This window comes from Vicugna pacos, chromosome 13 (genome assembly GCF_048564905.1).
Source record: "Vicugna pacos chromosome 13, VicPac4, whole genome shotgun sequence".
Lineage (NCBI taxonomy): Eukaryota > Metazoa > Chordata > Mammalia > Artiodactyla > Camelidae > Vicugna > Vicugna pacos.
The window spans coordinates 42548139-42574787 of NC_132999.1; the positions used below are offsets into that span (position 1 = coordinate 42548139).

At 34.6% G+C, this 26649-nt stretch overlaps 1 protein-coding gene across 3 annotated transcripts in view; it reads right to left on the reverse strand.

Annotated features, from left to right (window-relative positions):
• ZMYM4 (zinc finger MYM-type containing 4) overlaps positions 1-26649 on the reverse strand; it is a 145356-nt gene that overhangs the window by 56628 nt on the left and 62079 nt on the right. Inside the window, exons 3-5 of one of the 3 annotated variants that reach the window (XM_072974810.1) lie at positions 8042-8563; positions 6319-6380; positions 5774-5944 (exon numbers count right to left, since the gene is read on the reverse strand). The exons of 1 other annotated variant lie outside the window; for it this stretch is intronic. In XM_072974810.1, coding sequence (XP_072830911.1) covers positions 5774-5944; positions 6319-6380; positions 8042-8563 — 755 coding nt within the window. Of the gene's footprint in view, positions 1-1588; positions 1729-5773; positions 5945-6318; positions 6381-8041; positions 8564-26649 lie in introns of those variants that run through there. One more of the 3 variants, XM_031684015.2, reaches the window with a different exon arrangement.

Here is a 26649-nt window from a genome sequence, read left to right on the forward strand (position 1 = left end):
TATCAGATTACACAGGGATGAGACTAGGATGAGGTGAGGTACTTCCCTCTGGCACAAATTAAGGCACCAGAAAACTCAGTAATATTTTTTAAACTCAAAAATGCAAAAATTCATGATAAACAAAACCCAAAACTTTAAATAAGTAAAGACAGGATCAGTATTACTAATTTTTCCTTAAGCCTCAGTAATTTTTCCTTTGATCTCAGATTCCAATTTGATAGCCCTGTATGGCACTGAGATTATAAACCAACCCAATGTTGGTCCATTTGTTTCCACATATTTGGTTTAATCATCAGTAATGCCATGATGAACATCTTTGTGAATACGCATACATTCATATTTAGGATTATATCCTAAGGAAAGGATCCTTAAAGTGGAATTACTAGATAAACAGGTACACAGTAAAGGTTCCTGAAACACAATGACAAATTTTTTTTTAAACTTCTGAATTTATACTAGCAATTTGTGAAAATAAGTCACTTAAAAGTCTTTTTCCACTCGTTTCAATTTCCAATTCTTTTTTTAATATCCACTTACAAAAAAGTATTATAATGTAACAATATTAACCCCCTATAGCATCTGTTACCAACATTTCCTCAAAATGTACTTTGAGTTAAAATTTTATATACTGAAGTTTCTGTTTTTAATGCCAAAAATCTGACAGTTTTTACCTTCATGATTCCTTCTATTTCTTACAAAGTTCTACTTTCACAATAAAATACTAAAAAGGTGATTTCATTGTTTACAACACAGTCCTTTAATACAGAGGTCAGCAAACTATCTTCAAAGGGCCAGATACAAAATATTTTTTACTTTGCAGGCCATACTATCACAAATACTCAACACTGCCTGCCCTCATAGAGCAAAAACACCCATAGATAATATGTAAATGAATGTGGCAGTGAGCCAATAAAGCTTTATTTACAAAAACAGGATGCAGAAAAACAAAAACAAAACAGAAAGAAGGCAGGCTGGATTTGGCTCACTGCTGGTAATTTCCCAACTCCCACTTTATTCCATCTGGGATTTACTTCTTTTGATGTATAATGGCATTTTTCTTTTTCTTTCTCTGAATATCTGGTGAATTCCTTCCACTTGCCATTAATATATCAAATTCTTTTTGTTTCTTTTGTAGCAATCTATTCTGTATCATTATCAGACTGACTACTCTTATATCACACTATCCTAATGAAAATAATTGTGAAATGTCTGACTACCTGATAGTTTGCCACCTCTCTAATTTTAGAATACACATGTAACATAACGTGTGTGTACATGCCTATTTATCCTTCAAAACATAAGAAACCATTGATATTTCATCAGAATTGTATCAAAACTGTATCTTAACTTAGGAATAACTAATATCTTACATTGTTTTGGAAGTCTCTCCATTCACTTCAGTTTTTTTAATCTAACATAAGCACTTTTTAGTTGCTTTGTGTAGGAAATAGTATATCTTTTCATTGTATTATCTAACTAGGAAACAACTGACTTATAGAAATATTGCTGTTTTACATAACTAAAATTTAACTAGCTACTCCACTAAACTTTTCAGGAATTCTATTAATTTTCTAATAAAGATCCTTACCAGTAAACGATGATAATTGTCTCCCCTTTTCCATTATTTCTTCTAATTTCTTTAACATGTATTAGGTCGAAAATCCAACAAGAGTTAAATAATAATGCTGACATCAGTAATTTGTGTTCTTTTAGAAATTATTAACAGAAGGTTTCCATCATTTTACTTTTAAATTCAATGACTGTTATTGATCAGAAGTAGATATTTCCTTACCTGATCAAGAGAGTATCTATTATAAGAAATGCATATCTCTTTTGGCACTTATATATCTATCTATATAGTCTTATTTGACCTGCTGATGAAGTTATATACTAAAAGATTTTCTAATATTGACTCATCCTGAGATGCCTATATTATATAGTACATTAAAGCAAATTTCAAGTAAAAACTTTTATTTTAATCTCAGAAACTCCAGAAAAAAAATCAATACTCATGGGCATGCTTTAATGGTCTCCAGTCAGCTCTCTTCCTCACCGTCTATGACAGTTATTTCAAACTTCTGATAGATTCCTTAAGCCTCAAGTACATATTACTTACGTAACATAGTAAAATAAGTATACATCTTAATTACTCTGCTTGTATACCCCATAATGCCTTCAAGAATCATGTTTATGTTAGTATCCTCCCAACAATGACTAATTTTACAAATACTTCATATCAAACCAATGATTAATAATAACTTGAAAAGTGAAAATCTGATGACCCAAAAGCTTTCACAAGTAGAAAAACAGATGTCAAAATAAAACCAAAAGATCCTTTATAAATATCTTTTCTTTCCCTTTGCTTATCATAAAATATCAGTATCCTAAGATAGCATTTTAGAGATAAATAGCCCCCCCAAAATAAATAAATAAGTAGCCAAGTTCCTATAGTCAAGTTGACTTGATATGGTTTAAAAAAAAAAGTCCCCAACATTTAACTACTGCATTCTACTTTCTAAGATACATGACTCACTATTGTGACAATTAGTTTGCTTTCCTATCCTAATCCATTTACTTCAGTCAGCAATTACAGATTAACTCTCCGTTTATTATGAGCAAAAAGAAAAAAAAAAAATCACGATTTTAATGTAACAGTTACTGAATTTCCAGCTTTTAGAATTTACAGAAAAGGGGAAGAGAAAAAAATGAGGTCTCTGGCTCTTTAAAGTTTTTATTTTAAAACATTCTCTAGGCATTTTTAAAAAATTAAACAACTTTTATTTATAGAAAGACTGGCAGACTACTAGTAAGACCTTGATGAAGGCCCCAGATTGGCTTCTTCATGGCCATATGGCCTTAAAGAACGAACTTAACCTCTATGAACCTCAGTTCCCTCATCTAAAAATGGAGTTAATATCTTGTACGCTGGTCTTCTTATACTGGGGGATAAAACAACACAGTACACATTAAAGTATCTGTAACTGTAAGTATTACATACAGAGTATATTATAGTAACTTGCAACAGGATTTGAATGAAGAAATGAAACCAGGAGGACAAATGATGTTATACTAGTAAGATGCAGAAGAATGACAACTAGCAAACCCAGAAAATTGTAATCCAAATAATCAAGAGCAAATGGGAAGAAGTAGTAAAATATATATAAACATAGATTTCAGTATCTTAGTGATTTACACAGGAAAATAAAAAAAAATTTACACCAAAATGAACTGTGTAAAAAGAATTAGGAAGTAAGCTGAAAGCAAAACTACAAGCTAATAAGCAGACAGAAAAGCCAAAGGAGGTTTTCAACAAGGTGCCAGAAGCTAAAGCTATGATCTTATTAAGCCATGAAAAAAGTTATTACTATCACTAGATGGCCAAGAGTAAAGGGTGACCACAACTGTTAAATCTATCAGTATTTATGAGCATTACATTAATACTGTTTCAGAGTCTAAGAAAATAATATGCTCGAGCTCCTTTTCATCTACAGGAACTGAGTAAGAGTGATACAGCATTAGGCAGTATTGAACAACAATAAATATAGATTTCCAACGGTCACTGGGGGTAACACCTAGAATAGGACAATGAAGAAGGAAGAGGAAGTAGGAGGGGAAGAGGAAGTAGGAGAGGAGGGGAAGAGAGAGGGAAAGGAAGGGAAGAAAGAACCAGAAATCTTCACTTTAATATGAGGTCCCCTGAGGGATTTCTAAACGAATTATCAAAGGTCTGATGCCACAGGATTAGTGTAGCTGTTAACAGAGAGGACTTCTCAAAGAAACTTAGCTTTAACCCACTCACATGCTGGGACTGCCTGATTGTGGGGTCTGGGTAAAGAATGTTCCTGAACCTTATGCCTAGGAATTACATACAATCCTGCTTGGTTAACAAGAGTCCAGTCAATCAGGTGGTGAGCCTTTGAGGAAGTTCTTCCCCAAAATCATGGTGAAACTTCATATTTGGCATATTTTAACCATTATTATACTTGGAATGATGTATAAAAATGTAGGTGTTTCTGTGTCCTGACAGTTCCATCCTATTACTATTCTCCAGCCACTGGAACCTCATATACAGTAACACACATAACGCTTCCCTAGTGTATTTAGTCTTTGATATAACTGCCTTCTCATCCCAAGGAAAGTGCCAACTGGGTCAAGCACCGGGAGAAAGTGATACCTCTGATGCCCTGTCAGCATTGTGATTTCTTATGGATTTCCCATGCCCAGATTGGGGCATGTAAAGAGACAGGAGATCTGCCCTGTATAGAACATGATAGGAGTCTTCCAAAGCATAAACTGCCATATAAACTTTCCCTAGACGTCGGGACATTTCTTTATCCCTAGTTCAGATATCCAAGACCTCCATTTTGCTTGCTTCTATTAATTTGCTTTCAGTCTACCTTCTATTCAGATATTTTCATATTCCTTCTCTACCATCTTCTTTGTAGCTCATATCAATCCAACTCCTGATGGTAGCTTTACCATCACTACCCTATACAGCTACCTTCCACTGGGCACCATGGAATTCTTGCTTAACTGAGCATCAATCTGACTCGTAAAAATCTTCGACATCTGTGAATCACCTGTTCTTCCGTTTCCTTACTCTAAAATAGTGGTTCTCAACATCAGAGGATCTTGTCCTCCCAGGGACACTTGGCAATGCCTGGAGACATGATGCTACTGGTATCTAGTGGGTAGAAGTCAAGGATGCTAAATATCCTAAAATGCACAGGACAGCCCCTCACAACAAAGAATTATCTGGCCCAAAATGTGAATAGTGCCGAGAAACCCTGCTCAGAGACACCTGAATGAAAAAAATCTCTTCCACACAAGTCTTACATTCTCAACAACCCCAATATAAAAGAAAAATATGGAAAGGTAAGCTTTCTCTAGATTAAATGTCATTTCAAAAAGTAGCTAATTCATGCTATCTTTACTTCTCAGCCTTTGCACTCATGCCATCTGTATAAAACATAGCCACCCTTAAATAATGACTGCTATTGCATATTCATCCCTTGGTCTTTTTCCTACATTCCAAACTGATTACAGCATTTGATATAACTTCTTCATTTCATTCCAACCACTGCAATGTCACTAATTATACGGATAAATTAACTGATTTAAGGACTGCACAGTTATAGGATCTCTACGAATTTTACCTCCAAAGCAACCTTGAAATAACAGAGCTCTACCCCATCCTTATTATTCACAGATCTCAAATGGAAAATCCTGTATCACCCATCAAAGCCTCTTTTATCTTCTACCCACTGATCTAATGAGCTGGCTCCTCAATCAATTAACCCATCCAAAGATAACCTTTCCATTAATCCCTCCTGAAAAACACTTAAACTCATATATAGCCTATACTTCATTAGCGGTAACTACATAAGGCTTATTACCTTATTAAATAAACTCAATCACACCAAAAACTCATAAACCACCATAAACCTTCAGCCAAGTCTGCTGTTTCAATCTCAGATCCTTGAAGACTCACATTCCCTAATCTTGCACTGAAATTATAAAAATCACAGAATAGAGGTATTAAGGAACAAAGTGCATTAAAGGCCTTGATTACTACTCGGGAAAAGTATCCTATAATTCTTATCAATTCCTTAGCATTATTCTGACAAGATAATTCAATTGCCTCAACCTTCATTAAAAGTCTCCTCTCACCCAGTCAACAAAACACTTTACTTCTTCATCAAGAACTTCCTCTCTTAAATGAATAACTCATGTGTGGAACAAAAAGAAGGGGGGAAAAAGGTGAAATGTTTACTTGAGCATTGTCAGGTTCATCTTTAATTTTGTCTAGTAGTCCCTGCTGTGGTGCCATTGCTTTGTCATACTCATCATCCAAAGGTTCTTCTTTAATTCTAATATTTGATGCAAAGGAATTCCCCAGTTCCGAACCAATGGATTCTTTATTGGCAAATGGATAGCTGGAATCCTAAAACACAATATAAAGGATTAATAAATATTCAGATTTTAAAATTATTCCTCTTTAGGTTTAACACCCAAAGAAAGCTCACTGGAAATGAAGAACTCTATGGACATTCATAAGAGTCCCTATGCCTACAAGTTAATGTGATATATGTCTAAATATCAAATACAAATAAAGAATCTAAGAGAGGAGGCTTCTTAGAACGTCTCCAAAGATGCCCTTGCCCAAATAATAAAGGAAATTTAAGAAAACAAAACAAAAAAACAAAGAAAAACCCAGAGCTCTACCTAACACATACAGTTACAGTTTAGAAAATCACATAAAGAAAACTTTGACACTTGCCACAGTTACAGCAATCTACATATACACTGAAAACTTACCCTAAAGTTTGTTTCTGGGGTTTGTGGTAAATGGGTATGTAATGTTTCTTCAACTTGATTAGCTATTGAAAGAAAAACAAAACAAAACAAACACATGTATATGAATAACAAATCTTATAAAGAGTGACCTAAAAAGCTATCATTTGATAATCATCCCTCTTTTCCAACAAAGATGCGCATTAGATGAAATGGGTCCCAAAAAACACCGAAAAGGTGGTTTCACTCAAAATAAACAATCTGGCCCCACCTAACTTCTAGCCTCACCTCACATCTAAAGAAAGTGGTTACTTTATTCACTATGCTCTGAAAATTACTTGTTTGCTTTTCCTCCATTTCTGCTTTTATCATTCCAAGTCCCCTCTATTCTAACCTTTATACAGTCTTCCAGACTCAGCTCAGTTCAAAATTCACCTCTCCTCTATAAAACCTTCCTCTGTCCACTGAGATAAAAAATCACCTCTCTTCAAAGAATACCTAAAACACAGTTTCAGTTATTTGAAAGAAATCTTATTGTACTGCCCATAACAAACTCTTCTACCACTGCCTTTAATTATAAATTAAACCTTATGCTATTCAACTGGTCATTGACACTTCTACTACTTGACTTGTCTTGTCCCTTCTGCAGTTAGACATTATGTTCCTTGAAGATAAGTATCGTCATAATTTATCCTTCATATAAATACTGAAAATATACGTATTGAATAATATATATACTGAAAAATATGGTATACTCTTGTACCTAATGAATACTTTAATTAATTGTTCTTTTTAATACCATATTTTTCTTTCTACCATATTTTTCCTACGACTGTCGGAAGAAATATAAGGGTTGGCATATTCTACCTTTCTTTCCTTCATACCTATTGAACATTTATTGAAATACTACTATTTTCACTACACCAGATTAGGCCCCAAGAACACAAACATGAAAAAGGTACAATCTGGCCCTCAATAAACTCCTACACTAGTATGTAAGGCAAAACAAATACAGAGCTATAATACTGCGTGATAAGTACTATAAATAATGAGGGATAAACAAAATGCTATGGAAATATAGATAAGGAAATAACTCATTCTTGACATAGAGAGGTTAGGGATGACTATAGGGTAAAAGAGGTTTATGAGTTAGTAGGCACTGTTGAATAAGAAGCACTTTTACAGGCATACATACTAAGAGAGAAGAAGACATGCAAGCAAATGGAAGAGCAGGAGGAAAGAGAGGCAGAGAAATAAGAAAATTAATATATATTCAGGAATAGAACTGAGCTAAAGTATACTGGGCAAAGAGGCTCAAGAGGAGTCTCAAGAAACTTCTAAAACATAAACAGAAATGTTATCAAACAGAAAATCCCTTCCTAATTTGGACTAACTCGTGGGACAGCAGTTTGAATTAGTGCTTACAGCACAAAGAAGTTAAATCCAACTTCAGGTTCCAATGTTCAACCAAAGAAAATGAACAGGTGATTCGAGTATCTTCATCAAAATATTGCAACCAGGGGAGGGAGAAATGAGGTTTAGAGCTATTTTTCAACCATTTATACCATTACCAATAGTTACTGGGAGAAATTCAGTCACTCTGCAAAGAACAAGGATAAAAGAAAAATGACAAGCTTACAATAAATTTAACTGTTCATACTTTGCTTAGCATCAGAAGTAATAAAAGCTGTATTATTAATACGTTGTTATTTATTGTGTTTTATGGCTCTAGTCCAATAATTATTACCTGCTTTATCAAAAAAACTGCTTTTCAACCTTGAATCCAACTCTTTATGGGGTTTATCCAACCGTTTTTCACGTTCATAAGTTAGGTCTCTATTTTTCTCCTTTCCAGAAAATGTCTCTTTGCTGTTTTCTCTTACTAGACTAAAATCTTTCCGTATTGATTTAAAGACAGAAACCTGATCAAACTGTTTAGGAAAGTCTTTTTTTAATTTATTTTGAATCTGTATTTCATTTTCATTGTCTGATTCATGCTGTGTGACTCTTCTCTCTACTTCCAAGCTATCATCAGTATGAATTGAAGAAACAAGATTGTCCTTTGAACTAAAATCCTGTTCATCCTCATTGTCACTACCAACGACTGGAATTCCTGCAAGATCCCCAGAGTTCAAAAAATAATCATCTTCATCCAGCAATGAATTTTCAGATCCTGTTTGATTCGGCATTCCATAAGACATGCTGTCAAGGGTAGGAGTTAAGTTGTGGTCTATATCTTCAGACATTTCTGTATCCATGATACCACCACCTTAAAAAGTAAAATACTGTTTAGACAAATGATAGTGCTAAAGATGACCATATTTATAAGGCCTGTCTGGTATTTAACCACAAATACATATTCTTTCTTTTCAAACAAAATATAGATAATAATACCTTAGTATTCAACTAGCACTTTGTTATAGATGTGACAAATATGACTATCCTTATCTGACAGATAAGGAAATAGGGACCTAAAGCTTGACAAACTATTTTAGGTTAGAAAGAAAGTCAGTGTGATATAGAAAATAAGAGTACCAACTTCAGAATCAGATATATCTGTGTTGGAATCAAATCATGATTATTGAAAATCTATGTGATCCTTGAGAAATAAATTCTCAGGTTTCTTTATCCATAAAACAGTGTAATACTCACCTTGGAGATTAATTTGTGGTGAGGTTTAGTGACAGTATGTATAAAGAGCCTACTGACACAGTGACTGACACATAGAAGGGAATATAAAAATGATTATTATCATAGAGACTATTCTGGGGAGCTGAGATTACAACCCAGATCTCCAAGCTAAGGGTCCTAATTTCTCTGCACTAACCCTAATACTTATACCAGTTAATTTTACAATGGTAAATATTTAAACAGAAAAATAAGATTTATACAACAGAATAAATTTTTAAAACTGTTTACTGTTCCAAACTACATGCTCAAGTCTTCCCCATTCCAAAATAAAACCAAAATAACTCTCAGCCCTCTATTTCTTTCTCCTGCCCTATTTCACCTTTCTTTCAAAGTCAAACTTCTAGGGAAAAAGTATACACTGGTCTGTTTCTATTTCATTTCTCAATCATTAATCCTTTGAACTTAATGTAATCTGGTTCCCAACTTCGCAGTGGAACTTCTCCCATTAAGATCATCAATGATCTCCTCATGGCCAAATCCAAATGATTTTTTCAATCCTTATGCAGCATATCCCTCCTAGATATAATACCTTTTTATTTCTTTGACAATATATTTCTTCCTACTTTTATAACTGTTCTATTAATTTATGTGCTTAATATTCCAGTTCTCATTTTACACACTCAAGACTATTGTATTTACCACCATAGCCTTGACTCTTGCTGTTGACTTCTTAAGTGTTTTCTTCCAAGTCTGTGATGTCTATATTCAACTAGTTGCTATAGATCCCCTAGGGACCTCCAACGTGGTGCCTCAAAAATCAAATTCATCATGTTCCTATTCTAAGTATACTTTCTTGTATTTCCATCACTTGATTAACAGCATTACCAAGCCAGCAGTCGGCTCAAGGTAGAAAAGAGAATCACTCCCAATTCTTCTTCCCCCAGGACAAATTCTGTCAACTGTACTACTTAATATCTCTCTGAAATTCATCTCCTCCATTTGGTACTATTGCAACACTCCACATTTATTTCTGCTGACAGTGTAACAACTCAATTCACATGGATACTTAGGAAGCAATCATATTCTCACAAACCCTACCCAGCAACCACATTCAACTGGTCCATGAGCAGGCAAACTGGAACTGACCAAAACACAGTAAAGCAAAGACTAAAAATATTAGCCGCACCAACAGCCTTGCTTTAATTTGTTCCTGAAGTCCAGATGAACCTTTTGTGTGGTTCATTCTTCAAATCATTCCCTGGGTTCCATGACCCAGGATAAATTCCTCTTTTTGTTAAATTGATTTAAGTTGGATTACTTTTAATCAAGTCCTGATACAGGGTCCAAATGAAAGCTTTCCTTAAGTCATCCTCCTCCACAAAGACACCAGAATTATCTTTCTAAACCATAGTCATTCCACATTGTACTTGGATACACTTGAAATCCTTAAGTAGCTCCCCACAGCCTAAAGTACTCACTCATTCATTCAGCACATATTTATTAGGAAACCTACTCTGTGTTAAATACTGTGCTAGATTTTAGGTATACAATAATGCAAAAGATGGCTATGATTCCTCATCCTCATAGAACTAGAAAAACAGACAAATAGAGGAAATAATAAAATTAGAAAAGGACTATTTTTACTTAACTAAATAATTAATTCAAACAAAAATGCTAGTCTTAAGAATGTCTACAACTAACTTTTACATAGTATATCACAGAGAAAAGCAGGAGAGATGAGAGAGAATGTGTAGTATTATAGATAGTCACTATACTACTCTTTCTATTGTTCTATTTATCTGAAAATTTTCATAATAGAAGGTTAGAGAGAAAATATAAATAAAGAAGCAGGATGCTAAAGTACATATATATAGAATGATAAATTTACCAGAATGCAAGCAACCAAAGGTCAGGGTTAGAGCCTTCTCTATATAATAGTTTATCCTTACTACCCGACCATAGTGTGTGCTCAGTAACTTTCTCATGAATGAAAGAATATGCATTTCATGCAGATAAAAGTTTAATCCAAGTTCTATGGTATATGAGAAGTAAAAAGAAATACAGCAAGCAACTTCTAAAATCTCTATATTTACATTTAGGATATGGTATTGAAAGAAAAGGAAAGCCTCCTGGAAAAACTGGATCCCTAACTCAAACCAAAGTAATTTTCAGATGTATTTAAGATTGAGACGTAAAAAGTAAAACACTAATTTTAAAAAAAAAGAATTATTTTTAAGTCTTAAAGAAGGTAAAGTTTTTCTAAGAATGACACAAAACCGAGAATAAAAAATCAATTTATTAAACAAAAGAATAAAAGATCACCATGACTAAAAGAATTCCTAAAGAAAACATAATCCAAACCAAAAGATTAAAGAAAAGTTGCTAAAAACATTTTATATCACAAAAGGTCATTTCCATAATGGATAAAGATTAAGACTCCTAGTTCAATAAAGAAACCAACAACCAAATACATATATAAAAGCAAAATATTTGAACAAACATTTCATGGGAAAGGAAACACTAAGGTTCAAATTTGCTCATAAGTGAAATCCAAATTAATAATATAATGAGATACCATGTTCACAAAGCAGGCTGATAATGACAAAAAGGTTTTAATAACAGCCTGGCAGCTATGCTATAAGCCAAAACTGCCAAACTCTGGCCCAAGGCCAAAAAATATACAAAGAACAGTGTGACATAGACCATATGTGAGCTGCACAGCTTAAAATATTTACTATCTGGCCCTGAACAAAAAAACAGTTTGCCATTCCCTGTAGTCAAATACTACAAGCAGGAGTATAAACTGGTACAATTCTAATAAGAGAACAACTAGGCAATATTTATGACACTTTAAATACACATAGTCTTGATCCAGTAATTCAACTTCTAAGAACTTACCCTAAAGATATAATTGCTCTAAAAATCTATGAAAAAGAACAGCAAAGACTGGAAACAGTGTATCTGCTCATCAGTAAAGCTCAATTAATTATAGTACATACCTATAATGGAATATTACTTAGTTGTTAAAAAGAATGCAGTGAGGAGAAAGATATAGCTCAGTGGTAGAGTATGTGCTTAGCATGCACAAGGTCCTGGGTTCAATCCCGTGGGTTCAATAATTCAAGGTAAATGGTTTTATATATATATATATATAAATATATATATATATATGTACTTTTATATATATATGTATTTTTATATATATATATACACACACACACATACATATGTGTGTGTATATATACATATAAAAAGATCTATCTATATATATATAAAGGTCATATATATATAAAATTTCTTTAATTAAAATTCAAAATGAATAAATAAACAAAAAGAATGAGGCAGTTTTATATGAGTTCTCAGGGTCAAGTAGTAAAAATATCTAAGTGGGGAAGAATAGACATATATATTAAGCTACCACTGCTATGTTTTTTATAATTTATGTGTGTATGTAATTATTTATACATAAGAAATAATTTCTACTGATCTTCTGTGACACCAGAATCAGGTGGCTGGAAGACAGAAACACTAATTTTTCAAAGCACACCCTTTTGTATCCTGAGTTTTGAAGCACATGCACTATCGTCTATTGAAAAAAATTTTTATCCTTACTTAAGATCGTACTCAAGATTTAAAACTTTTTATCCCTCAAAAGAAAGTTGTCCATAATTGCGACTTCACTGGGCATCACAAAAAGGAAATGAATTTAAATTGTACTATGAGATATTTAATGTAGGCATAAAGTGCTATTTCCAGGTAGAGAGAGAGAAAGAGAGTGAGAGTGACAGTGAGAGAGTGAGAGAGAGAGAGAGAGATTGATTTAAAAAATTAACTTTCTCCAGAGGTCATTAAATGTATGCCATCTTAATTGGGTTAAACCTAATGCTGTCTTTAATTTTCTATCACATGTTTCCTTCAGTGCTGTCATATTACAGCTCTTGCTATTTTGGCATTATAACAAATTATATTTTTATTACCCATTCCTTTGACTGAATGCTTTTTATTCTCTCCTTTTAATATGTGAAAAATATACAAGGAATAAAACCAAAAAGGTTTGTGGCAAAAAAAAAAAAAATTTAAAGCTTTTTCAGAGATGGCAATTTCTAACAAAACATCAAATTTGAATTTGCAATTTTGATCATTATCACACAATGTATCTGTAGGCTGCATAAAATCTTATGAGGCTAAAATGTAAGTACTAGTTATATTAATATATATATATATAATTAATCGGAACAAAATTGTACTCATCCCTATGGCCCAAAGAAAAGAAATAGCTTCTGTTTCTCAGAGTCTACATCTACAGAAAAAAAAAAAACACTGAATTGTATCTGGGGATCACAATAGATAGTCAAACACTTGAAAACACAAATTTCTCTTCTTAGAAGAGTCCTAGCTGGTTTTTAGACACTGTGAACAGGCTTGGCATGTTTGAGGAAAAGCAAGGACTACAGTTTGGAACTGAATGAGTGTGAGGAAGAGTGCTAAAAAATGAGAAAGAGAAAAAGCCAGATGACAGATCTTGAGGAATTTGCAGACCATACAAAAAACCGCAATATATTTTAGAGTGAAAGAAAGTCATTAAAAGACCCCAAAGAGGAATTAACATGACTTATATTTTACAAGGATTACCCGAGGGCTTCCGCATAACTATTTTAAGGCTGTTAAATGTTACATGTCAAGAATGGTAGCAAGAATACCACATAGGAGGCTACTGCAATAATTAAAGGAAAAACCAGTGGCTAAGACCAGGACAGTAATGGTGGCTGTGAGAAGTAGTCAGCCAGTGTATAACTTGAAAGTAGAGGCTTTTCCTGATATATGAGAAGCTAATTAGGGAAGAAGCCAAAAATAATACAATAGGGTGCCATTTCTTGAGATGTAAACACTAAGGGAGGAAGAGACTGAAAGGGGTAAAATGAAGTCCAGTTTTGGACCCGTTAATTTTGAGAACCTATTTAACTCTTCAAATGGAGATATCAAGGAGACAACTGAACATATTAAAGAAGAGTTAAAGAGGAGACTCCTGCCAACAAATGACATATAAATTTGGGGACTCATCAATAGAAAGATGGTACTTAAAGTTTATGAGACTAGTTAAGATCACCTAGTGAGTATGTTTACTAATGACTGAAGAAGGCTGAGAGTCCTGAGACACTTCAACTTTAGAAATCTGGTAGAAAAGAAAGAATCAGGGAAAGAGGCTAACACAGAAGAGTCACTGAGATAGGACAAAAACTAGGTGACTGATGTTACAGAAGCAAAGTGAAGAAAATATTTCAATAAAAAATGAGTGGCCAATCAGAATGAATGCTGCTGAGATAACACATAAAATGAACAACTGAGAACTGATTATTAATATTGGCAAAGCTGAAATGAGTTTCTACTTTGACAGGAGCAATTTCACTAAAAAAGTGAGTATACAGAAGCTGCAGTGGGGTGATTCCATAAAGAGACTGAGAGGAGATGAGATAGGAAGGAAGGCGGCAGGGCACATCCATTAAAAGAATGACATAGCAATTAGCACCAAGACGGCAAAGAATTCAACTCCCAGTGGACCTTGAGGCCCAAGATGGCAGATCTGACTTCCAGAAGACCTCAAGCCTCACTATACACTCATTGCAATATATTAACATGGTAAATGACACTCCCACAGGCATCACGACAGTTTTGAGGCTAACCATGAAAGGTCAAAAAGTGAGCGATGTCCCAGTTCCTGGGAATTCCAGCCCTTTCCCCAAAGTAGTTCGTGCCATACAAACTAACTGAGTCCATAAAAACTAGCAATACTGAGCCTCATGGCCTCTGGCTCCCTCATTTTTAGAGACAATCCGCACTCTATGGAATGTGTATCTACTTTTACTTTAAACTAAGCATCTGACCCCTCACTTACCATGTGGCCTCTTTGTCCTTCTGCAATAACCTGCACTCTGTCTATGCAGTATGTATCTCTTTGAATAAATCTACTTTTACTCAATGATGGCTCTTTCCTGCATGAAGGTAAGGACCCTCACTTGGCGGAGTGCATTCCAGAGACTCAATTGAGACCCAGGACAAGGCTAAACTCTCGCTCCTTGTTTTCCTGTATCAGTGAGAACTTGGGAACCTTAAGTACAGACGTTTTAGAGGAGTTTTGCTCTAAAGTAAATGATCAGAAATCACTGGACTAGAATCTGGAGTCAAGAGTTTCCTGACTTTGTATTTTTGTTTTATTTTCTTTGTTAGTTTTCCTTTTCTTTTTTTTTGTGAGTTTTTTTTTTTTTAAGATGGAGAATATTACACTGCTTATAGTATTCTCATGGGAATGATCCAATAAAGAGAATAACTAATGAGTCTAAAGGGAAAATCTTTGTGCAACAAGGGATGTGATCAGTACCCAAACTTTCTTTTGTGAAAGAATCAAAGAAGTATATGGGTTAAATGCAGGTACATGATTAGATTTTGTGAAATGAGAATTAAAGTTATTTTAAGTAATTTAAGTACAATATTTGTGTTTGATAGTGAAAATAAATTTCTTGATGTCCTCCTTTTTGCTTAATCCTTGCTTTAGTGGCATACTGATATTTATATACTCTATCCAAGAATCATTTAATTTTAAGGTACAACCGCCAACTAAAGAGCCAATAAAGAAACCCACATACAAGAATATTACAGAAAGGCTGTTAGTTACTTTCACTGCTAATATATTACTTATTTCCTCTCATACATTTTTGTTTTAATCAAAGCATAATTCTCAGAAATAAAGTAATATCAACTTAAATTTTAACCTAGAAGTTATGGTTCTCTAACAATTCTCTGACATTGCTTTCCTCTTACATAAAAGAACAAAGAATCAAAAGGAAAAAACCCCACAAACTCCAAAGAATGCAAAAACAAATAAGAAGCATAAAAATGAGGTAAATCTTGGTTCATCTTAAATAAAAACTTAAATTAGCATTTTGTTTCATCACTGAAATACTTCTAAGAGATGGTTTATTGTTATTTTCTGTAAAATACAATTTCCTAAATAATAAAAGCCTCTTTAAACCATAAGAACAGGAATGTAGTTCACCAGTTAAAAGTCCAATAAAGCCAGGAATCTTAAAAATGAAACATACCTGCCTTACATTTATTTTTACTTAGGATACATAAAAAAGCACATTTGCCAATCACTGATGACCAGTCAAGACTCTGGAAATGGATATGCTATTTTGAGTTCTTTCTTGAACAAATCGCAGCCATAATGCAATCTTCATGGCAACTTTGGTGTCTTTAAAATGGAACGAGAAAATATACTTGCACCTCCATGTTTTTACTGACTTTAGTTTTTCGAAAGCATTAATATTATTTACAAAAACAATTTACTTTTCAGAGGAAATTTCATTACTGCAAAAATGATACAATCAAAATTATATAATTACAGTGACAAGAACTACTAGAATAAACAGGTCTGGGGAAAATTGACTCTTGGTAAGCATACAGTTTATCAACAGCTGAATCAAGGGTCTGTCTGAAACTACTAGATGCTCCTCAACAGCCATTCTAGCTTTCTCCCTTAAAGACAGACCATGATTCTCACCAGGGTACAGAGAGTAACAGGAAGAATGGCAATTCCCACTTATGACTCTAAGCTGAAAAAGAATGTTAGCTATTAATAGGCCAGTAACCAATAGAAAACTTTTAATGAAAATGGGACAATAACTAGAATACAACAACTCAGTCTTTCAAACTGCAAGTATCAACTCATTCATTAGTGAGCCAGAGAGAGGATATTTTTTTCAATAGGCTAGCACAGAAAACAAAGAACATCATTCAGAGTGATAAGTAATGTTACAAAACACTTAATGTACACACACACACACACACGTTGGTCTCAAAGTAAAATACGTTTCTAACAGTGTTTTATAGTTTAAAAAAAATAATGGTAACAGGTGTTAACTAAATTTATGGTAATCATTTTACAATACATACATATAGAGTATCATTATGTTGTACACCTAAAACTAATACGCTATATGTCAATTTTATTTCAATTTAAAAAACGTTTTAAACAAAACAAACACAAGCACCCCCTAGACAATTTTGCTTCTGATGTACAATAATGCTTAAGGATCACTGAACCAAAAAGCAACACTTCTCAGTGATCACTGGATATCAGAATCTCTTGGTGAGCTTGTCAGAAACAGATTCTTGACCTCTACCCCCAAAGATTCTGGTTCAGTCGGTCATGGGTGGCAGCCAACGATCTGATTTCTAACATACTCCCAGGTGATGATTATACTGCTGATTCATAAGATCACACTTTCAGTAACAGGCTCTAGTTTTTTATTAACCAGGCATAAATAAACTGCAGATAATAAATCACTGCACCCAGAGGTTGAAAGCAATCTTCAGATTTAAGTCCAAACTCTTACCAGATAGCTGAATTTCTTCCACAAAAGCTCCATCAAGTGGTCATCTAGCCCTTTGAATATTCTACCAACAAAGATAAACCACTGAACACTCTACCATACCAGAAGTGAACCACTTATATAGTTCATAAACATTCTATGTTAAAGTGTTAATGAAGATGAATTCGTTTTCTCGGGGAATCATGACTAAAGATTACAGCTCTCCTGTTTTCATTAAATATGTGTCATTATGTGGAACTACTAAAATATGCCATTGTTCATTCTATATATTCAGTAAGGAGAGATGAGACTCATTATGTGAGATTCACAGAATTTACTGCTACTAATTCTTGCTTTTATTTGTTCCCATGGGGAGAAAAACAATAGTTGAAATCAGTGGAATATTCAGAAGAATCTGATTTTCTAACTTCCAAAAAGGTGATTTATAAATGTGGACACTTGAAAAACCTCTAATAGAACTTATTACATTTTACCTTATTTTATAGTCTACTTGTATACTATTCAGGATTTAAAAAAATGATTTTAAAGCACACTATAAAACACGTAGCTATTTATTCTTCACTATGAGGACAACTGAAGTAAATACAACAGACTTCACTTTTCTGAATGCTCACTGATCTCTGTAGTGCTCTGTAAGCAATGATCAAAATCAGCAGCATATCTACATACTTATATAGTCAGCGTGTACCTAAAAACTTTCCAGGGTCTGTTAAAACTGAAGCATATCACTACAACAGAATATCATACATTTTAATGGAGTAAAACGTTTATATATTTTTATAATATTTCAGAGAGCACATTACTTTTGTAAGCAGAAAACAGGGAAATTTTAACAAATTAATAAAAGCCAAAAGTAATTTTGTGAGACTCTTCTGGGCCTCAGCCCCAGGCTGGGGGCAGTGGACACTACTGTCGGTGCATGTTCCATTCTGATCCAGGTCTTCCAGGTCCCCCACCTCTTCACACTCCTCCCCTCCTCCTTAGTGCAGGGAAGTAAGGGTGTGTGTAAGGCGGGGAAGGGGCAAAGGACTCCAGAGACACAAAGCATCTTATGTCGAGCGTTTCCTCAGGGAGGGGTTATGGGGAAGCAGGACTGAGGAGGGGAGGTGAGAGGTGGGGCCCCAGAGCTCTCTGAACAAGCTGAAAGCCCAAATAAAACTTACTTATTCCATCTGGGGGGAAAAAAAGCAAAAGTTATTTATGCTAATAGTTGCAGAAGGACAATGCCACAGAGGTACTGGGAGACAGTGCCAACAGTTCTATAACATTTCTGCTATTCCTTCTAATTCCAAAATTTCTGTAACATAGTTACGTTATTTATAAAATGAAACTTTAAATTTCCATCTTTGCTCCCTTCCTGCCACACCAGATTTAGCTGATCTCCCTTTCTATTCAGATAAATAAGGATTTGTTCAAGTCCCAAACCTAATTTTTTATTCCCACACCTTGTAACTTGGAGAAAAAAACATGCAACGTCAAAATAATCATTTTAAGAGCTTTAACACTGTAGAAGCAGAGTAACCTACATTTTTCCCCCTCAATGGCATTAGCAAACTTATAACAATTTTATTCTGTTACTCTCACGAACGCATTAAACACAAGATATACCAATTCTATTAGCTCATATTACCTGCAGCAATGGTCAATAGAGATTCAAACAAAGAAAGAAAGAATCCTACTTGAACAACTTTATCTATAGTAGGGGCTGATAAACTACACCCCTTGACCAAGGGATGGCCCCTGTGAGAAGAACAGTTATTACATTTTTGAGAGAGTAGAAGAAAGAAGACAAAAGAAAGAGAGGGTCAGGGAAGGAAGAGGAGGAGGAAGAGAAGAATATATGAGAGACCATAGTTGTTGGTCACACCCATGATAGCCTAAATGTTTACTACTTGGTCCTTTACAGAAAAGGTTTGCGGATCCCTATCTATCGGAATATTGCTGAGTGTAGTTTACACAATATAATTTGCATCATGTTAGAAAAACATACTGAGCTAAACAGGCCTAGGAAAGCCCTTAGGGCAATTACCTACAGAACCATTTCTGAGTTATATCCAAAATGATTTAGAACAATGAAATTGTAAACTAAGCCCTAGCTACAATCCAATATCATAAAACTCTACTTCCAGCTGTGACAGAGTACTGGTACCAGAATAACCCTCCTGCTGTGCAAAAAAAAAACTGGACAAAATATATAAAACAAATGTCAAAGTATGGACAACAAGCAACACAAGAATGATCTATGAGAAAACAGAAACTAATGAGGTGACTGACCTTGGCTTTGTGCCTGGGATCATTTAGCAAGTTCCAGTATAGAGAGGGAAAACTCAAGTATCACACACCAGCCTCAATAAATTGAGGAAACAAGAGACTGAGAAAGCTAAAGCATCTGGTATTTGCAGGGCAGATTACCAAAGAAAAGACAGATACACACCAAAAGAGCAACCAAAAGTTGAACAGTAAGCCACAGATGAGATAGAAGGGAAGGTTAAGGATATATGAGGGAAAGGATATGGGAACTCGGTATTTTCTGTTCAATTTTGCCGTGAACTTTAAAATGCTCTAAAAATTCAAGTCTATTTTTTTACAAAAGACCTTGTCAAACAACTGGGAGAATCAATGGAGACCTCTGAAACGTACACAGTAAGAGTAATGCTACACTAACTCTAAAGAAAAGCCAATCCTAGAGCTGCCCTAACAAGGGTAAAAAACAAGTCTCAAAAATATCAGGCTGGTCCAAAGTAAACTCACTGCACGTCAGAATAAAATCCAACATTCCTTAAAGGAAGAAAATATAATCTGACATTCAACGATGCAACACTAATAATATCCAGCATCCAATCAAAAATTATCATACATTTGAAAAAGCAGGACATGAGAGCCATAACCAGAAGAAAACCCAGCCAACAGAAATGGGGTCAAAAATAATAATAAAAATAATACAACTAATGGAATTAGAATTAGCACAAAGGACTTAGAAGGTTATAAATAAGTAGAAAGATTTAATGGAAAACATGAACTTAAAAAAATATGAAAGCAGAAACTTATATTTTTAAAAAAGTAACTTCTAAAACTGAAAAATATAGTATCTAAAATGAAAAATTAACTGAATAGGTTAACTGCACATTAGACCATGCAAAAGAAAATAACAGTGAAACAGGAAGAGAGGGCAATAAAAACTATACAGACAAAAGCATTGACAGCTTAAGATTGAAAAATAACAAACAGAATATCAGATACGTGATATAGTATTAAGCAAGCTAATACATGTTTAACTGGAATTAGAGAGATGGTTATTTGAAGAAATAAATTTTTTTCTCAAGTCACTGAACCTAAAAGTGCTGAAAGAAAAAATCCTGTCAACCTAGAATTCTGTAAGAAAATAATCTTCAAAAAGGAAGATGAGATTTACAGTCAAGAAGGCAGAGTAGTAGGACCATGAGCTCGCCTTTCCTCATGACTAAAACAAAACCACAACTGACTGCTAAACAACCATCAAAAAAAAAAAAAAAAAAAAAAAAGACTGGTACCTAGGAAAAAGATCTTCACCTGGAAACATAAAGAGGAAACCAGAGCAGGATGGTAAGAAGGGTATGCTCACAATACAATCAGGCCCCATTACCCTCCAGGTGGGTGACCCACAAGCTGAAAAATAATTAAGTCGCAGTGAGAGTTCTAAGCCCCACATCCGGCTCCCCAGCCCCAGCCCAGGGTTCTGGCATTGGTAGAAGGAGGAGACCCCAGGACATCTGGTTTTGAAGGCCAGTGGGGCTTAACTCCAGGTGCCCTACAGGACTGGGGTAAACAGATTTCATTCTCTTGGAAGCAAGGGTACAGAATTTTGAGTGCACCAGGTCCAAGGACAGAGGCAGTGATTTCATAGAAACCTGGGCCAGACCTGCCTGCTGGTTTCGGAGGGTCTTCTGGGAAGGTAGGGGAGGACTGTGGCTCACCCAAGGGACATAAAAGCTGGTGGTGGAGATTCCTGCAGTGTTGATCTACATGAGGTTTCCTGGAGGGGGACTATCTTGATTGGATCATTAGCACCAAGACCTAGCCCGACCCAACAACCTGTAGGCTTAAGGTCCAGGAAGCCTCAGGCCAAACAACAAACTGGGTAGGAACACAGCCCCCACCCATCAGCAGACTTCCTGAGCCACAAAAGCCTCTAGACAGGGCCCCTACCCACCAGAGGTCCAGGACCAAGCTCCACCCAGCAGTGGACAGGCCCAACTCAGCCAGGAAACCTGCACATGCCTCTAGTCTAGCCTCATCCACCAGGGAGCAGATATCAAAAATAAGAATACAACAGTCCCAAAGCCTATGGAAAGAATCTATAAAAAACAGACCAGACTCTACATTGGGACTGGCTAGACCCTGGCTCTTGAGTGACAAGAGAGGAGTATACTGCTGGGATGCATAGGATGTCTCCCATAGAGGGCCAAGAAGGCCCATTTCTTCTCCAAGGTCAAGAAATTTAACTAACCTACCTAAAAATACAAATAGAAAGATAGAAAATATGAGGTGGCAGAGGAGTATCTTCCAGGCCAAGTCAAAAGATGAAATCCCGGAAAAAGTAAGTGATAAGGAGAGAGGCAATTTATCCAAGAGTTTAAAGTAATGATGGTGAAGATGTTCAGAGAACTCAAGAGGAGTATAGATGCACAGAGCAAAGTTTTTAGCAAAGAGTTGGAAAATATGAAGAATATCCAAACAGAGTTGAGGAATAATACACTAGAAGGAATCAAGAATAGACTAAATGAGGCAGAAGAATGGATCAGTGAGCTAGAAGATAGATTAGTGGAAATAACTACTACAGAACAGAAAAAAGAATAAAATAATGAAAAGAAATGAGGATACCTTAGGAGAACTCTGGGACAACATGGAGTGCTAATATTCAAATTATGGGGGTCCCAGAAAAAGAAGAGAAAGGACCTGAGAAAATTTTTGAAGAGATAATAACCAAAAACTTCCCCAACCTGGGAAAGGCAATAGTCACCAAAGTCCAAGAAGCACAGAGAGTCCCACACAGGATCAACCCAAAGAGGAACACAAGGAGGCCCACAGTAATCAAATTGACAAAAATTAAGAATAAGGAGAAAATACTAAAATTAGCAAGAGAAAAGCAACAAATAACATACAAAGGAACCCCCCCCATAAGGTTATCAGCTGATTTTTCAGCAGAAACTCTACAAGCCAGAAGGGAGTGGCACAATATATTTAAAGTGATGAAATGTGGGGGAGGGTATAACTCAAGTGGTAAAGCTCATGTTTAGCATGCACAAGGTCCTGGGTTCAATCCCCAGTATCTCCTCCAAACTCAAATAAACCTAATTACCCCCCACCCATACCAAAATAAAGAAATAATTAAATAATACAATAATAAATAAATAAAATATATTAAAGTGATGAAAGGGAAAAACTCACAACCAAGAATACCCTATCCAGCAAAACTCTCATTCAGATTTGATGGAGAAATCAAAAGCTTCACAGATCAACTAAGCTAAAAGAATTCAGTACCACCAAACCAGCTATACAATATATGTTAAAAGAACTTCTCTAATCATCAAACCATAAGAAAAGAGAACAAAAAGAAGAGAAAAAAAGACCTACAAAAGATTGGCAATTCAGGGTCTTTTATGGTTCCATATACATTTTGGAATTGTTTGTTCTAGTTCTGTGAAAAACGTCATGAGTATTTTGACAGGGGTTGCGTTGGATCTGTAGATTGTTTTGGGTAGTACTGCCATTTTGATAATGTTGATTCTTCCAATCCAAGAGCACAAGATATCTTTCCATTTCTTTGTATCATCTGCAATTTCCTTCATCAATGTTTTACAATTTTCAGAGTATAGGCAACCTCCTTGGTTAAGTTTATTTCTAGGTATTTTGTTCTTTTTGATGCAATGGAAATGTTTATGACAGTTATAAAATTCTGGTTTTTGAAGTGGGGGAAAAAAGTGAATGAAGGGCCACAAATGGCAAAATAGCCTTCTTTTTAAATGGGTGAGGTGTATTTCAGTGCATATATATGCTACATCTTCTTTATCCATTCACCTATTGATGTGCACTTACAATGCTTCCATATATTGGTAATTATAAATATTTTTGCTGTTAATAACAGGATGTATGTATCTTTTTGAATTAACATTATTGTTTTTCTCAGATATATGCCCATGAGTGGAACTGCTGTGCCATATAGTGGCTCTATTTTTAGGTTTTTGAGAAACCTCCATACTGATTTCCACAGTGGCTGTCCCAATTTACATTCCTACCTACTATGTACAAAGATTCCCTTTTCTCCACATCCTTGCCCACATTTGTTATTTGTGTTCTTTTTGGTGATGGCCATTCTGACTCATATGAGATGATATCTCATCGTGATTTTGACTTGCATTTCCCTGACATTAGTGACGTTGAGCAACTTTTCATGTTCCTGCTGGCCATCTACATTTCCTCTTTTGGTAAAATGTCTGTTCAGTTCTTCTGCCCATATGTTAAATGGGTTGGTTGGTTCTTTGTTTGCATTTTAATTGAAGTATAGCTGATTTAAAATGTTGTATTAGTTTCTGGTGTACAGCATGGATGGACTTGTAGGGCATCATGCTAAGTGAAGTAAGATTGAGAAAGACAAATACTGTAAAGTATCACTTACAGGTGGAATCTAAAAGAATACAACAAACTAGTGAATATAACAGAAAAGAAACAAACTCAAAGATGTAGAGAAGGAACTAGTGGTTACCAGTAGGGAGAGGGAAGGGGGAACAGAGAAGATGGAGGTGGAGGATTAAGAGGTACAAACTATCAGCTATAAAATAAGCTACAAAGATGTGCTGTACAACATGGGGAACATAGCCAATATTTTATAATAACTATAAATGGAGTATAACCTTTAAAAGTTGTGAATCACTATATTGTATATCTGTAACATATAATATTGTGCATCAACTTTACTTCAATTTTAAAAATGATATTGTAAAATAAAGACATAAATAAATTTTAAAAGGAAGATGAAATTAAAGTATTTTTAGATGAAAGCTGAAAGAGTATGTTACCAGCTGACCTGAATAACAAGAAATGTTAAAGAAAGTTCTTTAGCTAGAAGAAAAGACACCAGATAGAAATCTGGATCTCAACAAGAGAATAACACTGGAAACTGATAGAATTAAAAACAAAAATAGACAACTCCATAGTTGAATAATAGTTGAACAGTTCAACATTTCTCTGGCAGAAATTAAGTGAACAGTCAGAAAATCAATAAAAATATAAAAGACCTGAACAGATGCTGTCAACCAAGTGCAGCTAAATGACATTTATATACGATTAACCCCCAAATGGCAGAACACATATTCTTTCCCCATACACATGGAACAATCACCAACATAGATCTCATAATAAATGATGGAAATACTGTATGGTAGAACTATCAAATAATGGAACTCTATCTACTCTAACCAAAGTGGAATTAAATCAGTACAAATAAAAGTACCTTTGAAAAACCTCCAAATATTTAGAAATAAAATACTTCCTTTAAAAAAAGCCATTGGTCAAAGAAGAAATCAAAAAATAAGAAAATATTATGAGCTGAATGACAATGAAAATACAACTTACCAAAATTTGAGAACTGCAGTAAAAGAAGGTTTAGAGAGAAATTTATGGATCTATATGCTTCTATCAAGAAAAAAAAAAGTCTAAAATCTATGATCTAAACTTCAACCTTCAGAAGCTAGAAAAAGATCAAACTAAACACAAAGCAGATAGAAGGAATAATAAAGATAAAAGAAATATATATGTAATAGAAAATGGATAAACAGTGGAGAAAAACTAATGAGACAAAAAAATGAAACAAGAAGCAAGATCTCTGAAAAGAACAAAAATGATTAAGCTCTAGACAAACTGACCATAAAAAGAAGAGAAATACAAATGGCAAACAAGTACATGAAAAGATGTTCAACATCACTAATCATTTGGGAAATGCAAATGAAAACTACAATGAGATATCACACTTCATACCCATGAGGCTGACTACTCAAAAGAAAAATAACAAACAAGTGAGGATGTAAAGAAATTGGAACTCTTGTGCACTACTGCTGTGAATGCAAAATGCTGTTATGGAAAACACAATTACTCAAAACAAATTGAAAATAGAATTCCCGTATGATCTCAAAAGAATGAAAGCAGGGTCTTGAAGAGATATTTATATTTGTACACAAAGTTCACTGCAGCATTATTCACAATAGCTGAAAGGTGGAAGCAATCTAAGTGTCTGTCCATTGATAGATGAATTGATAAAATGTGGTATATCAACATAATGCAATATTATTCAGCCTTAAAAAGGACAGAAATTCTGACACATGCTACACAACATGGATCAACCCCAAGGATGTTATGCAAAGTGAAATAAGCCAGTCCCATAAAGATAAACACTATATGATTTCACATATATGAGGGACCCAGAGTAGTCAAATTCATAGATACAGTAAAAGGGTGGTTGATACAACTGGAAGGTGGAATAGGGAGTTGTTTAATAAGTACAGAATTTCAGTTTTGTAAGACAGAAAGAGTTTTGGAGACTGGTTGCTCAACAATGCGAGTGTACTTAACACTATTGAATTGGACACTTAAAAAGGATTAAATGATAAATTTTAGTTAATGTGTATTTTACATTTTAAATATTTTGATAAAAAATACAAAGAGAGAGTTGGGGGAGGGGGGAGGGGGAGGAAAAAGAGACAACACAAACTATCAGTATCAGGAATGAAAGAGACAGCACTAAAGATTTCATAGAGACTAAAAATAAATTAAGAAAATATTATAAACAACTTTATAGCAATAAATTTAAAAATACTATGAACAACTTTATGACAATGTTAAAAATACTATTATCAATTATATGGTAATGCTTAGATCAGCAATATCCATCCAATACAGTAAGCCACCTGCCACCTATGACTTTTTAAATAAAATTATAACTTCAGTTCTGTACTCATCATATTTCAAGTACTCAACTGCCAAGTAGTTTAGTGGCTACTATATCTTAATAGTGTACATACAGAACATTTCCATCATCATAGAAAGTCCTACTGGACTGTGCTGACTTAGAGAAAAATGCCTTGAAAGGTGCAAATTACCAAAACAGACACAGAAGAAACAGAAAATCTAAACAGCATCAGGCTCAGATGATGTCACTAATAAATTATTTAAGGAAGAAATAATACCCATCTTACGTGAATTCTTTGAGCAAATGCAAGAGAAAGGTACACTTCCTAATTTTATGAAGCCAGAATTACCCTGGAATCAAAACCACAGAAAGACATAACAAAAGAAAACTATA